Genomic DNA, 12,697 nt, shown 5'->3' on the forward strand with positions numbered 1-12,697 from the left:
AGACTCTTTCTTTTGGGGATTTATTAGCTTTGAACATCTCTCTGCATATGATTTCCAGAGCTCTTTATCCATCTTTATTCTCTCCCCTGAATTTAACCATGTATCACTATCTGTTTGAAAGGTATCTCATATAAGTATCTAAAATATAACTCATTATTTTTTTTCCTACCCTTCTTCCCTTCCTAACATACCTATTATTGCTAAGGGAATCATTATCTTTCTAGTCATTCACCTTTGCAATATGGATACCACTACCCTCTTTTTAAATCTACATATACAGTAAGTTACAAAATCTCATAATTTGTAATTCTCTTGGATTTTTCCTCTTCCCTCTACTCACATAGTTTAGGTCATCTCACCTCTCATTGGGCATACTACAATAGTCTTTTTACTAGACTTTTTTGCTTCAAGTTACTCCCTGTTCTAATCTGTCCACACAGTTGCGTAAATAATTTTCTTCAAGATATGTCTGACCATGTTGCCCCAAACTCTGTCTCCCTGTTAACTTCAGGATCAAATATAAAGTCCTCTATCTAACATTTAAGGATTTTTACATGCCATTTCCTACCTGTTTACTCTTTTCAGTTACCGCTATTATCATCTTCCAGGTATAGAATTAAAGCATATATTTTCATGGATGACCAATGTATTGATTATTTTTCTTGATTGAACTTGTTTTGTGTCTTTAGGGGTGGTAGACAGTCACTGGAAAGTGTTAGCAATATATTTGTTGGTACAGTATATAGAGTGCAGAGCCTAGAATAAAGAAGGTTCATCTTCCTGAATTCAAATCTGACTTAAGGCATTTACTAGCTGTAAGACCCTGGGGAAATCACTTCACTCTATTTTCCTCAGTTTCCTTATCCATAAATTGAGCTGGAAAAGGAAATGGCAAATCATTCCAATATCTTTGCCAAGAAAACCCCAAATGGGTCAAAAAGAATTGCACATGACTGAAAAACAACTGAAAGTGATGCAAAAAAGAAAAGAGCATCAATAAAACTCTTTAAAAGGAAAAGTAGGTTTTTTAAAAAAAGTAGTAAGTCTATAGATATTTTACCTAGAGCATGATGCAGTTTTGCTTCCTAGAAATATAACTATCAGAAACTTCATTTAAATTTGTTGCTAGCAGTAAACTGATCACAAATAAAAAGATCAATGTGGTTTATGTGATTTAATCTCAATGTGTAGCACTTTGTAAAACAACTGGGGAAATACAATGAGGAGAATCCTTTTCAGGGAAGTAATGAAACTGCCAACTTGAGATTAAAAAAAAATAAACTCTAATGTTGTATTGCCTTGTGGATACATTGCACATAAGTTTGCTGGAAGTGATATGATATATAGGACAGAAGAATGAATGAATGAATTTCTTATTCACCTGGAATACTTAAGGAAATCCTAGGACATGCTAATAGAACACCCAGTAGTTATTTATGACACAGAAAGTCAGTCAGACAATCCTATACGATTTAGGGAACTGGAGGAAAAGGGCTGAGTTAGGTTTTTGTATAGTCATGCTTATCTTCTTGAAGAGATTTCATATGTTGTACTTCAGGGACTGTAAAGGTTTTGAGGAACCCTAAATAGAGAATTTCATGGCAATTGTCAATAATCTCTTTCTCTGAGAGGGGCTAGGCTGTCCTGATAGTCTCTCAGAGAAACAAATGAGCTTTTTCCCCAAAGATTTTCTAACCAGTATTATCAGTAGAATGATCAAACAAAACAGAAACCTGTAGATGCCCAGGGGACCTTTGCTGTTTAGAAACAAAAACCACACTAGGAAACCTGTGGGCTTACTCTGTCAGATGCTGCTGAAGTCTTCAGAGGTATAGCTCCCACAATCTCACTAGGTGGAAGGTTTGGGGTTGAAGAGATCTGCTAACAATTCTATCTGGGCTAGACAAGTGAAAAAATCTCTGCTGATTTCTTCACATAAACTCATCTGTTCCCATTTTAAGAAACATGAAACAGTCATCCATAGAAGCCAAACCCTTCATCTCCCTAGTCTAGGTTTTCAAAGTACTTGGTGTCATTCTGGTATTTTCGATTCTCATCTACAGTGTGGAAAACAAATAGCCTTTCAGGCAAATCTCATCACATAATACAGCCCCAGTTATCAGTTCAAAAGGCTTGTAATCAACTCATCTGCTATTGCTCTGTTTCATCTTGCCTCTCTTGACTTGACAAGTCTCCCTCTTAATTCAGTCTATGCACATGTCTATGTGAACAAAAAGCTTCAGGCTGGGACTAGTTCCTCCCTCCCTTAAAAAGGCAAACCTGTCCACAATATGTTAAAATCATCCTAACATTGCCATGACTCAGATGTTGTATGACCCATGCTCTCATTCTATCTTGATTAAGGCAAGTGTGAGCTCTTAGTTTGAAAAAAAAAAGGATGGATTTTGCTAAGGGCAAAAAATCTTAGAGATAAAATAAGTTTACTATGCAGAAAATCCTAGATTTACAATTATTTTGGCAAGCGTATTTTATCCCCTCTCTAAACCTCACTGCTCTATTATTTAAGAAAATTCAAGTGATCACTGTTTTGAGCAATGATAACAGCCAGAATCCAAAGTACCTACAACAAAGGGACAAAATAAAAATATTGGTAGTAATGGGGGGGGGGGGAATTGTGAAATGCTTCTGCAAAAATATTTTCTGTATTGTTGGTTGATTAGAACATAGTCATGTGTCTCTAGGTGGGTGAGATCATGTTAAGCCTTTTAAAGGATGTAGGATTACTTTTAATCACAATGTCAATGCAATTGGTAAAGATAGTTCTGTTTTGCTTCACACTTCAAGGATTTCAATGAAAATCTTCTTTCTCCGACAAAAGGGAAAAAGAAAAACTGCATGATATCAAATAACAAACTTCTAATGATAGATTCTCTGTTTTGACTCAAGTTATTTTCTGTTTTTGTTTTTTTCCTCCCTAAAAGCAAACAATCCCCAAACCCAAAACTTGCTTGATATTTTCCTGGTTCCAGAGCTATCCATTTCAGAACAATTTTCAGAACCTGCTAATCTGACCAGTTGCTCTTTTGATTTTAATCTTTTTTTTTTTTTTTTAAATTTAGCAGGCTCAATAACACTGGCTAAAATTAATCTTCACAAATGGAGAATATGCAAATATGCTCATTAGTTGAGCACATATAAAGTCTACACAGCAATAGCAATGGCAGCATACTGTGTAGGTGTTGGTTTGGTGCTCCAAAGGAAGCATGTGATCATGTCTACAGAAAGGCTGCCAATCTAATACCTTTCACATGTTTCTTAGCAGCCTATCTAGCTGCTACAACTTTCTGCCAACCAAGTGTTGCTCTGAGGAGTAGAAGTAGATTTGATGCCAGAGGATGCTGTTGTTATAGAGTTCTCTGACTTTACTTAGGGCCATAAAGTGGGCAAAGTGATGGAGGAGGGAGGGACCAGGAAGGAGGTTTACCAAGGAATTAGATTGTTATCCTGACTTTTGCCCTCATTTCTCCCCAGAGTCTTTTTATGAAGAACATTTTATTTTTTGTGGGGGTATAGGCAAGCAAAATAAACATTAGCTTTAAGAAGCTAACCTTTTTGTGACTTTTGGGGGTAAATGATTTATGAAAAAGTCAAGCTGGCAATAAGAAAGTGATTACTTCAAAATCTGTCCTTCATAAAATGTCAAAATAGCCCCAGAGAATCTGCAGCATTAGAATTCCTATTCCATAGCCCAGTTTCTTAACCTGGGTCCGTGGACCCCAATGGCCCATAAACTTGGATGTGGAAAAAAAATTACATCTTTATTTTCCACTAACCTCTAACTGAAATTTAGTATTTCTTTCAATTATTCAAAGATATTATTCTGAGAAGAGGTTCATAGGTTTTACCAGACTACCAATGTCACAAAAAGATAAAACCTTCTGCTCCATAGATAATTAAACTGAAGCTCAGTTCTGAGATCCCTTATCAGAGTTGTTGCTGCAGAATACTCAGTTCCTATACATGAAATGATTTCTGGCCATCAGAATCCAGACCAGGTTTTTAAATTCTTGCTTGACCCGGTTGAACTATGTTATGGAGGACCTATACCTTTCCTGCTTCCTTTCCCTCTGTTCTCATACCCTCTTTACTAATTCTTATGTCATCTTTTCCTTGTTCCCTGTGTAGCAAGAGGCAGTGACAATTTTCCAGTAAAGTTTACTTTGTCAGCATCTTCCTTAAAAAATTACAATTCCAAACTATTCTAATATAAGAATCCCTCCCTTTTGGATGTGGTTTATCCCTTACCCCACTCTTACTCATCTACTCAGCTCTATTCCTTTGCTCTAGGCCAACATAGCATTTCCCCATTCCCATGTCCATGCATTTCCCATTCAAAAAGCCATAGCTGCTTTTAAATGAAAAACTCACCTTAAAGCTCAACACCTCCTCCGAGAAGCCTTCCCTGATTAAGCAGGATGAGGAAACCTCGGAAGCATGACTGACAACACTCTCAGTAAAACAAATACACACACATACAAAACCCCGAACAAACATAAAAACTCACAAAAAAAGAGAAAAGGACATATTCTCTGCTTTTGGATTGTATGCTCCCTTTAGATAAGGATACCGTTTGTAATAATAATGCATCAATCAGATAATGTGGCATAATGGAACTTTTAAAAAGAGATATTTAAAAAAAGAAACAAACTCTGGGGATGTGCACTATCTCCTTCTGGATTTTTTTCCCTTCTAAGTCTTCCCTTTCTTTTTTCCCTTTTTCCTTACCTTGCTTTCTCAGATTCCTCCAAGGGGAAACTAAAGAGACTGATCATTCATCAATAGGGGGAGGACCTCTCTAAATTGATACTAAATACTCATCTTGGGAAGCATATCATGTCCTCTCCACTGTCCGCCCCCTCCCCACACTCTCCATTGAGATCTGCCACATATATCCACTTAGTTATTTTGCTCATTAGGAAGAATAACTAGGTGTTATGCTCTCTGGTAAACAGGTATTTCCAGGGCAAATATGTGTGCTATGTATGAGTACATGCCCAAAGAATTTAGTGGAAGGTCCTGTAGAAAGAACCAAAGTCAAAGTTCCCTGAAAAAGACTCACATAACCATTACCCAGTATGGAAGAGAGCTCACAGAGAATAAAGGACTTCCTGAAGGTCATCTGGTAGGAGTCAATCACAAGAGAAAATAGAAACCACAGTCCTGTTTTGCTGCTTTCTCAGGTTCATGATGATACAACTTGTAGAAAAGTAAGAGACCCAGAGGCATATATTGACTGGAATTAGCAGAGGCATGAGATGGAAAGGCAACGGCTGGCACTTAGGGGAAAATGATCATCAGCTACCCAAAGTGCTCCAGGTGCCCCTTTTACCACTGCTGGAAGAATCCCAAAACCCTTATTTGGATCCCCTGAGCAAAACATTGATTTTTGTGGTTGCAAAAAAAACGTACCTTCAACTGCAGAACTCAGTTTTATGATACCTTGAACAAAAACAAAAAATGGCAGTTATATAATGGCCCCAAATTACCCTTGCAGTTTTCTATAACACATGCTTCAGGTCTAGATTTATAAGTGTTAGTAATCAGAGAGTTTGTTTTAATCAGAATATTGACTTAGAAAATTCAATTTCTTTTAATCCAGGTTAAGAACTCATTAGTTTCCTCTTCTCACTTTTACCCTTCCAAATCAGAATGCTGAGCAATAAAAGATATGAGAAAGAGATCTTAACTGTCTTTGGAGAAAGCAAATCCAAATCTGGCATGAGTAATGTGGTAAAGCACTATTAACCTGGAAAACCCCACATAGCTGGAGGCAACTCCCCAGCAAAGCTTCCTACTTTATAATGTGTTTAGAGACAAGGCTGTATTGATTTTAAATTGTGTAAGGGAAAAGAGAAGGAAATAAGGGTAGGACCTACATGGCTTTTCTCAGGTGGTCATTTGTGCCAGGCAAGATTTTAAAGATTCATTTTGCCTTCTAACCATTTAAAAAAAAAAAGGTTCCTGTTGAAATCTATCAAGGGATCAAATTTTGTTTTATGGTTTAGCAACTTGTTTTTCTGAGGTTGTTGGGTCATGGACACTATTTTCAATTTGATGTTTTCAAAGCCCTTCTGGCTTTATCTCAGAGGGGGAGCCTAGTACAATTCTGGAGGTGAATTTAGTACAATAATACAAAATTGGAATTGCAAGTTACTTCAGACATCAATGTAGCTCAATCCCCTTATTTTACAGGTGAAGAGATTGCCAATAGTGATGGAGGACCAGAACACCCAGGACTCCAGAGTCTTTCCCATCAAATATTCTACATTGTGAGAACACTCTGGTTCTGCGATACATTATATTGTATTCAAGGCTTGAAATATCTTTTGCTATTATACATTAGGTTAAAAATTTGAGGCAACTTCGGTAATCCTATAGTTTTCAAGTATGTTTAAAGTCTGTATAAAAGTGAAGGCAGAGTGTTTCTGGAAAATACTGGACTTGAGAAAATTAGACATAGTCCAGGACTTCAAGGAAAAAATAAATCCTCTGAATTGGTATCATTGGGGAAATCTTTAAAGATTCATGGGATAATCAAAAGAGTGAGGGTCTTGTTTTAGCTCTTTCATAGACTGGAGATGCCTCAAATTCAGAGGGCTCCTAAATTCTAGCAGGTGAATTCCGCATTGGTATGAACCCACCTTGATTTTTAAAGTAGATGATGCTAATTTGTCCTCCATTATAACTTTCTATCACTCTTTTATGATATATTATGTACCATTTAAATGGACTTTCTTCTTTTTAGTGTGGAACTGAGAGGAAAATCTTAGGAATGTAGAATTCCCCTCTCATAAGAAAATCTATATTTAGGGATTTTTATTAAGAGTTGTCATTTTCTGTTATTTTTATAGAGAAAAAAATGTAGCCCTACCCTTTCCTCCCCACATATATTTTTCTTAGGACTTGGAAAGGCACTCAAATGTGCCTTTGGTGCAGGAACTGTGTGGGAAACAGAAGCAGCAGACAGATCCACAGTATTTGCAGCCCAAACAGATGCAGAAGTGACTTTGTTGGAACAAGGACTTTAGACAGCCCAGAAAGCAAGCAGGCAGCGTCACAAACAGTACGTAGCAGGTTCCTTAGGCAGCAACACTGGTTTTGTACATCATGGGAGAGTCTCCATGTATAAACAGGATGGAAAGCTTGGTTAATAATTTTCTTTGTTCTTATGTTTCCTGTATCATTTTAGCCACGTCTCTATATTATGACTGTGGACAAGTCTCTTGATTTTTCTGAACCTCAGTTTCCCTATTTGTAAAATGGAGATGATAATACCTGTAATATCTACTTCATGAGACTGTTATACAGATCAGATCAGATAAGCATGTAAATTCTGGGCAAATATTAGACATTGGCAAATGTTGGCTATTATTATTATCATCATCAAAATACTGACTTCAAAAGGATAATTGTTTCTGGCCTAAGTTCAGAGCCCATTAACTCCCACTAGTCCTTTTTAACTGTCTGAATTAAATCACTTGACATAAAAAACATGACCACAACCTTGATTCCTTTCCACTACTCCTACTGACTCAAACTAACTCTCCTCTTGGCCTTGTCATAATCTTTGATTCCTTTACAAATCGCTACTGTCCCAGAATATCTCCCTCATTCTAACTTTTTTTGCCTTCCTGATTTAGCTTTAACCCTTTGGTTTAGCACTTTTATGTCTCATTAACTATGGTTTTGAGGCCCTTATCCCTTTGATTTTCCATTCTCCCTGAAGGATAAATTCTCATAGCTAGGGAACTCCCACCAAAAGCATATTCTCCACGTCTGACCCATAGGCTGATGAGCAGCCCTAGAACACTTCAATAAATGCAGATGAGTTTATCCACTCCAAATTCAAGGTCAACAACCTGAGCTGAGCTGTCTATGATGCTTACTAATATTTCTGCTTACTTAGCATTAGTTCTAAACTCTCTTTTCACTCTCCTTGCAGAGATCTTACAGCCTTCAACTTCACAGAGAAGATTGAAATCATCCATGGGAATTTGTTCAACTCCCCTCTTCTATTATTCCTGTAGCTAGGTGGTTTACAGGAGAGAGTGCTGTCCTGAAAAAGAAGACATATACTAGTTGCATGACCCTGGACAAGTCACTTAACCCTGTTTGTCTCAGTTTCTTCATTGTAAAATGAGCTGGAGAAGGAAACGACAAACCACTTCAATAGCTTTGCCAAGAAAACCCAAAAGGGGTTATGAAGTGCTGGACATGACTCAACAATAACTACTACCAGACCTATGCCTCAAAGAGATCAAAGGAAGAAGAAAAGTACCTATAGATACAAAAATATAAGTTATAGAGATGAATTATATCACCTGTTTCCTACCAGAGAAGATGATGGATTCAAAATATAGAGAGGACCATACATTTTTGGGCATGGCCAATTGTTTTGCTAGACTATGCATGTTTATGATAAGGATCTTATTTTTTGCTTCGTCTATTTATTTATTCACTCATTTATATATATGTATATATACACATATATTTATTTGTTCAATGGGAGACAGTAGAAGGGACATATTATAAAGCATGTAAAAATAAATAAATTTGCTAAAAAATGACCTAACTACTAAATTTATTTACTTCCAATTTACATTTTCCTTGACTTTCAGTAATTTTAGCATTGTTGAATATACTTTTGTTTCATTTTTTTCCCCACTTGGTTTCAGAGGTCTCTCTAACTGTTCCTGTTTTATTTCTTTTGTTGGTTCCTTAACCTCCTAAACTCTTTTTTTTTTTTTTGCAAAGCTAAGTGACTTGCCCAAAGTCATACAGCTAGGTAATTATTAAGTGTCTAAGATCAGATTTGAACTCAGGTCTTCCTGAGTCCAGCACTGTTGCTCTATCTACAGCATGTTTTAGCCACGTCTCTATATTATGACTGTGAGCAAGTCTCTTGATTTTTCTGAGCCTCGGTTTCCCTATTTGTAAAATGGAGATGATAATACCTTTAATATCTACTTCATGAGACTGTCATACAGATCAGATCAGATAAGCATGTAAATTCTGGGCAAATATTAGAGATTGGCAAATGTTGGCTATTATTATCATCATCATCATCATCAACATATTGACTGCCCTTCTCTTAAACTCTTAAGGTTGGAGTTTTCCGAAGAGTCCTAGACTCTCTTCTTGAAATATATTAGGTACATAATAAAAGTTTGTAGAGTGATTGATGTTTTTCTTTTCTTAGTTCTACCTGTAGAGATCCATGTCTCCATTTGGGAGTTTTCTTCTGTACTTTCTTTCTTTCCATTGATGTATAACACCAGGTTCATTATATTTTCCCCTAAATCTGATCCTCCTAGTGATTTCACTATTTCCATTTGCAATATCATCATTCATCCCATTTTCATAATCACATATATTAGTTACCTTCTCACTCATTGTTCATAATCAATCAGTTATCAATTAGGTTTATTAATTTAAAAAATTCTACAATCACATCTCTTGAATTTTTCTCTCTCTTATATTCACTGTCATTACCTTAGTATAGTTCTTCAATTCTATCTATGTGGACTAATGAATATACTACTAAAATGTCCTTTCCCTAACCTTTCTGACATTCTTCTGTCTATATAATCTTACATGTAAATATGATCATATCATTTCTCTATTCAAATCTTCAAGGGCTCTCTGTTTAAAACCAAGTAAAATTCATGTTCCTCTGCTTGGGATTCAAGGTCTTTCATAATTTGACAATACTTGATTTTTCTAACTTTATTTAATATTTCTTCAAACTCTATCTTCAATTCAGATGGGACAACTCTCTTCCCTTCTGAAAAAGTATAACACATTTTCAGGCTCCTTCCTCTATCTGGAATATCCTCCATTCTTTCCTTCTTCTGTTAAATTTTTAACTGTTAACAATAATAACTAGAATTTCTACAGAGTTTTAAAGTTTACATATTACTTTACAAATATTATCTCATTTTATCTTCACAGTAACCCTGAGAATAGGTATTATGACTATCTCCAATTTATTACTGAGTTTATTGAAGTAGACTCCAGAGATTAAATAACTTAACTCAGGTTCATATAGCTAATAAGCCTTTGAGGCTGGATTTGAATTTAGTTCTTTCTTACTCCAGGACCAGCACACTACCTGCTGTACTATCTAGGGAAGAGAGGAACCTAAGAGGTCATCTAGTTTAATACCCTCATTTTATGGGTGAGGAAACTGAGTCCTAGAGATGAGGAAACTGAATCCCAGAGATGCACACAGACTTTCCAAAGTTCACATACTAAGTAGCAGAACTTATCACCTCATTCCAAATGTAGTACCCTTTCCTCTACCATACCATCTTAATCAAAATTTAATTTTCAAATAATTCTGAACTCAAAAAACATTAACTAGAACTAACATTTTAATTTGGAACCAAAGCAGGGGTTGTACTGAAATTGAGAATATCTATTTTGTAGAGAATGCTATTCTTTTTAAATTACATATTCAATTCAATATGTAACTTTCAAAGTTGTTCTATTTGTCTTTAATTCCTTCTTACCTGCCTTCTGTTTTCATCTTGAGGGAGCCCAGTTTCTGCCCCCTTTTCCCCTATTATCTCTCCCAATTGAAAAGAAAGAAAAAAAGAAAAGCTAAAAAGTTCTCTCAAATATCCATAGTTAAACAAAAACAAATTCTCACATCAGATTACCACACTACTTCTTATTCATCTTTAAAGTTGAATTAAATGCCACCTCCTTCATGAAGACTTCCCCAATCCCTTTAGTTGGTAATGCCTTCTACTATCAGATCTCTTGTAGGACTGTGCTTTGAAACCTCAATGTAATATGGTGTTTTGTAGTTATCTTTGTTATGATCTTAATTTCCCACTAAGCCTTGAGCTGGTTGAGCCCAGAAGTTGGATCTCAAATATGCCATCTGTTATTTAAAACTCCATAGTACCTAATACAGTGCTATATACCTAATAAATATTTAATAAATATCTACCATATTATATTACATGACTTTAATTTAAAAGAGATTATATAGAATTTTCAATGCATGATGGATGTATGAAGCTACATAAGACCAGTAAAGAACTTTGAAGGAGAAAGAGTAAGACTCAGAGTTGTCATTAAAAAGAGAAGATGAATACATGGTATAGATAAAGAATGAAAAAAGGCCTTGGAGAGTCAAGAGTTCTCCACTGCTATCCTAAGGAGAAATCAAGGAAAACTTTCAAACTGTTGGTGGAACATTTCTTGTGAATTCATGGGAAGATCAGGGGTAAGAATTATATAGTATATAGGTAGCCAAGGAAGGGTTATCATCTGTAGAGCTGGAAGGAATTCTCAAATTGAGATCACAGATCCTTTTGTTGAATTATAAAAACAAAAATAAAATCTAGGGAATTAAAAAAATTAACTTAAGTCTTTTTGAAACTTGAAATTAAATTTAAAAAGTAACTTAAAATGACATTTACAACTCAATAAAATATATTTTAAAAATTGCTTCATAGGTCCCTGGTTCAATATTTCCTATGCACTAGGATACATCTTGTTTCTTCTTTTAGTAGATTTTAGACCTTGTAAGGCAGTGCTTGTGTCTTTATCACCTTTGTCTAATACAAATTTCTTCTAAATCTAGATGCTTAATAAAGGGGAAAGGGTAGGGAATAAATATTTCTTAAGCATTTATTATGTGTCACACTGTAACTCATTTGTTCCTCAAGACAACCCTGAGGGAAGTAATATTATTATCTTTTTTAATTGATATTTTATTTTTCCAAATACATGTTATAAAAGTTTTTCAACATTCATCCATATGCCTATGTATAATTTTTAAGTTACAAAATTTCTTTCTACCTCCTATGCCCACCCCCCGATATTGATTATCCTTATTTCACAGTCGAGGAGTCTGAGGAAGACAGGTTAAATGACCAGCCTAGAGTCCCACAGCTAGTCTGTATCTGAAGCTAGATTTGAATTTAGGCCGATTTCATTCCAGGTCTACTCTGAATTAAAACACTGATGAAAAGTGTAATGTGATATGTTTACATTTTCAAAGAACTTATCAATTTAAGTTATTATATTGTTAGTATTTTTCCACAGAAGAGGATTTTGGAGGGAGTGTGCTGAGAGGAGTAAGATTTCCAGTACTTAGAGCTCTTCCCATTCCCCTTCCTATAAATAAAAATAGCTATTCTGGGGGTTAGTAAAAACTATAGGCCAACAAAAATTAGTTATATGAAATGAGTTAAAATCACTTTACAGGAGTAAAGGAGTCATTCTACTTTGCAAGGAAGTCATTTAGTTCAATCTATTATCTATAGGCACAACCATGCCTTACTTAATGTGTGTTCATAAATATTTGATGATAATGGTTATTCTTTTCCAGTAATAGAAATAGTCATCATTACTTATATGTCTGTTTATTAAAAATATTTGTAATAAGTAATTATTTAACTGAATCAAATCCAATAACCAATAGAATCTCAGTTGTAGTGTTAGTGATGGAAATAATTCTAGAGATAATCTTGTTTAGTACAATGTACCTGTTTTATAATAAAGAAACTGAGACTCAGAAAAGTTAAGTGATGTGTCACAGGTCTCACAATATAAGAGTGGCAGACACAGAATTAGGACTGGTATCTCCTGACACTGATTCCAGTAATATTTCCATTATATCATGATGATTAGATGTAGGAAAAAGATTTCTAGGGATGGT

At 35.3% G+C, this 12,697-nt stretch overlaps 1 protein-coding gene across 7 annotated transcripts in view; it reads right to left on the reverse strand.

The window, feature by feature from the left end:
- The window catches only part of DLGAP1 (DLG associated protein 1), a 782,098-nt gene that overhangs the window by 160,543 nt on the left and 608,858 nt on the right, over positions 1 to 12,697 (reverse strand). For 4 of the 7 annotated variants that reach the window (XM_074203979.1, XM_074203983.1, XM_074203984.1 and 1 more), the window contains one exon: positions 5,431 to 5,460. The exons of the other annotated variants lie outside the window; for them this stretch is intronic. In XM_074203979.1, coding sequence (XP_074060080.1) covers positions 5,431 to 5,460 — 30 coding nt within the window. The remainder of the gene's footprint in view (positions 1 to 5,430; positions 5,461 to 12,697) is intronic. 7 annotated transcript variants of the gene reach the window in all.

This window comes from Macrotis lagotis, chromosome X (genome assembly GCF_037893015.1).
Source record: "Macrotis lagotis isolate mMagLag1 chromosome X, bilby.v1.9.chrom.fasta, whole genome shotgun sequence".
NCBI lineage: Eukaryota > Metazoa > Chordata > Mammalia > Peramelemorphia > Peramelidae > Macrotis > Macrotis lagotis.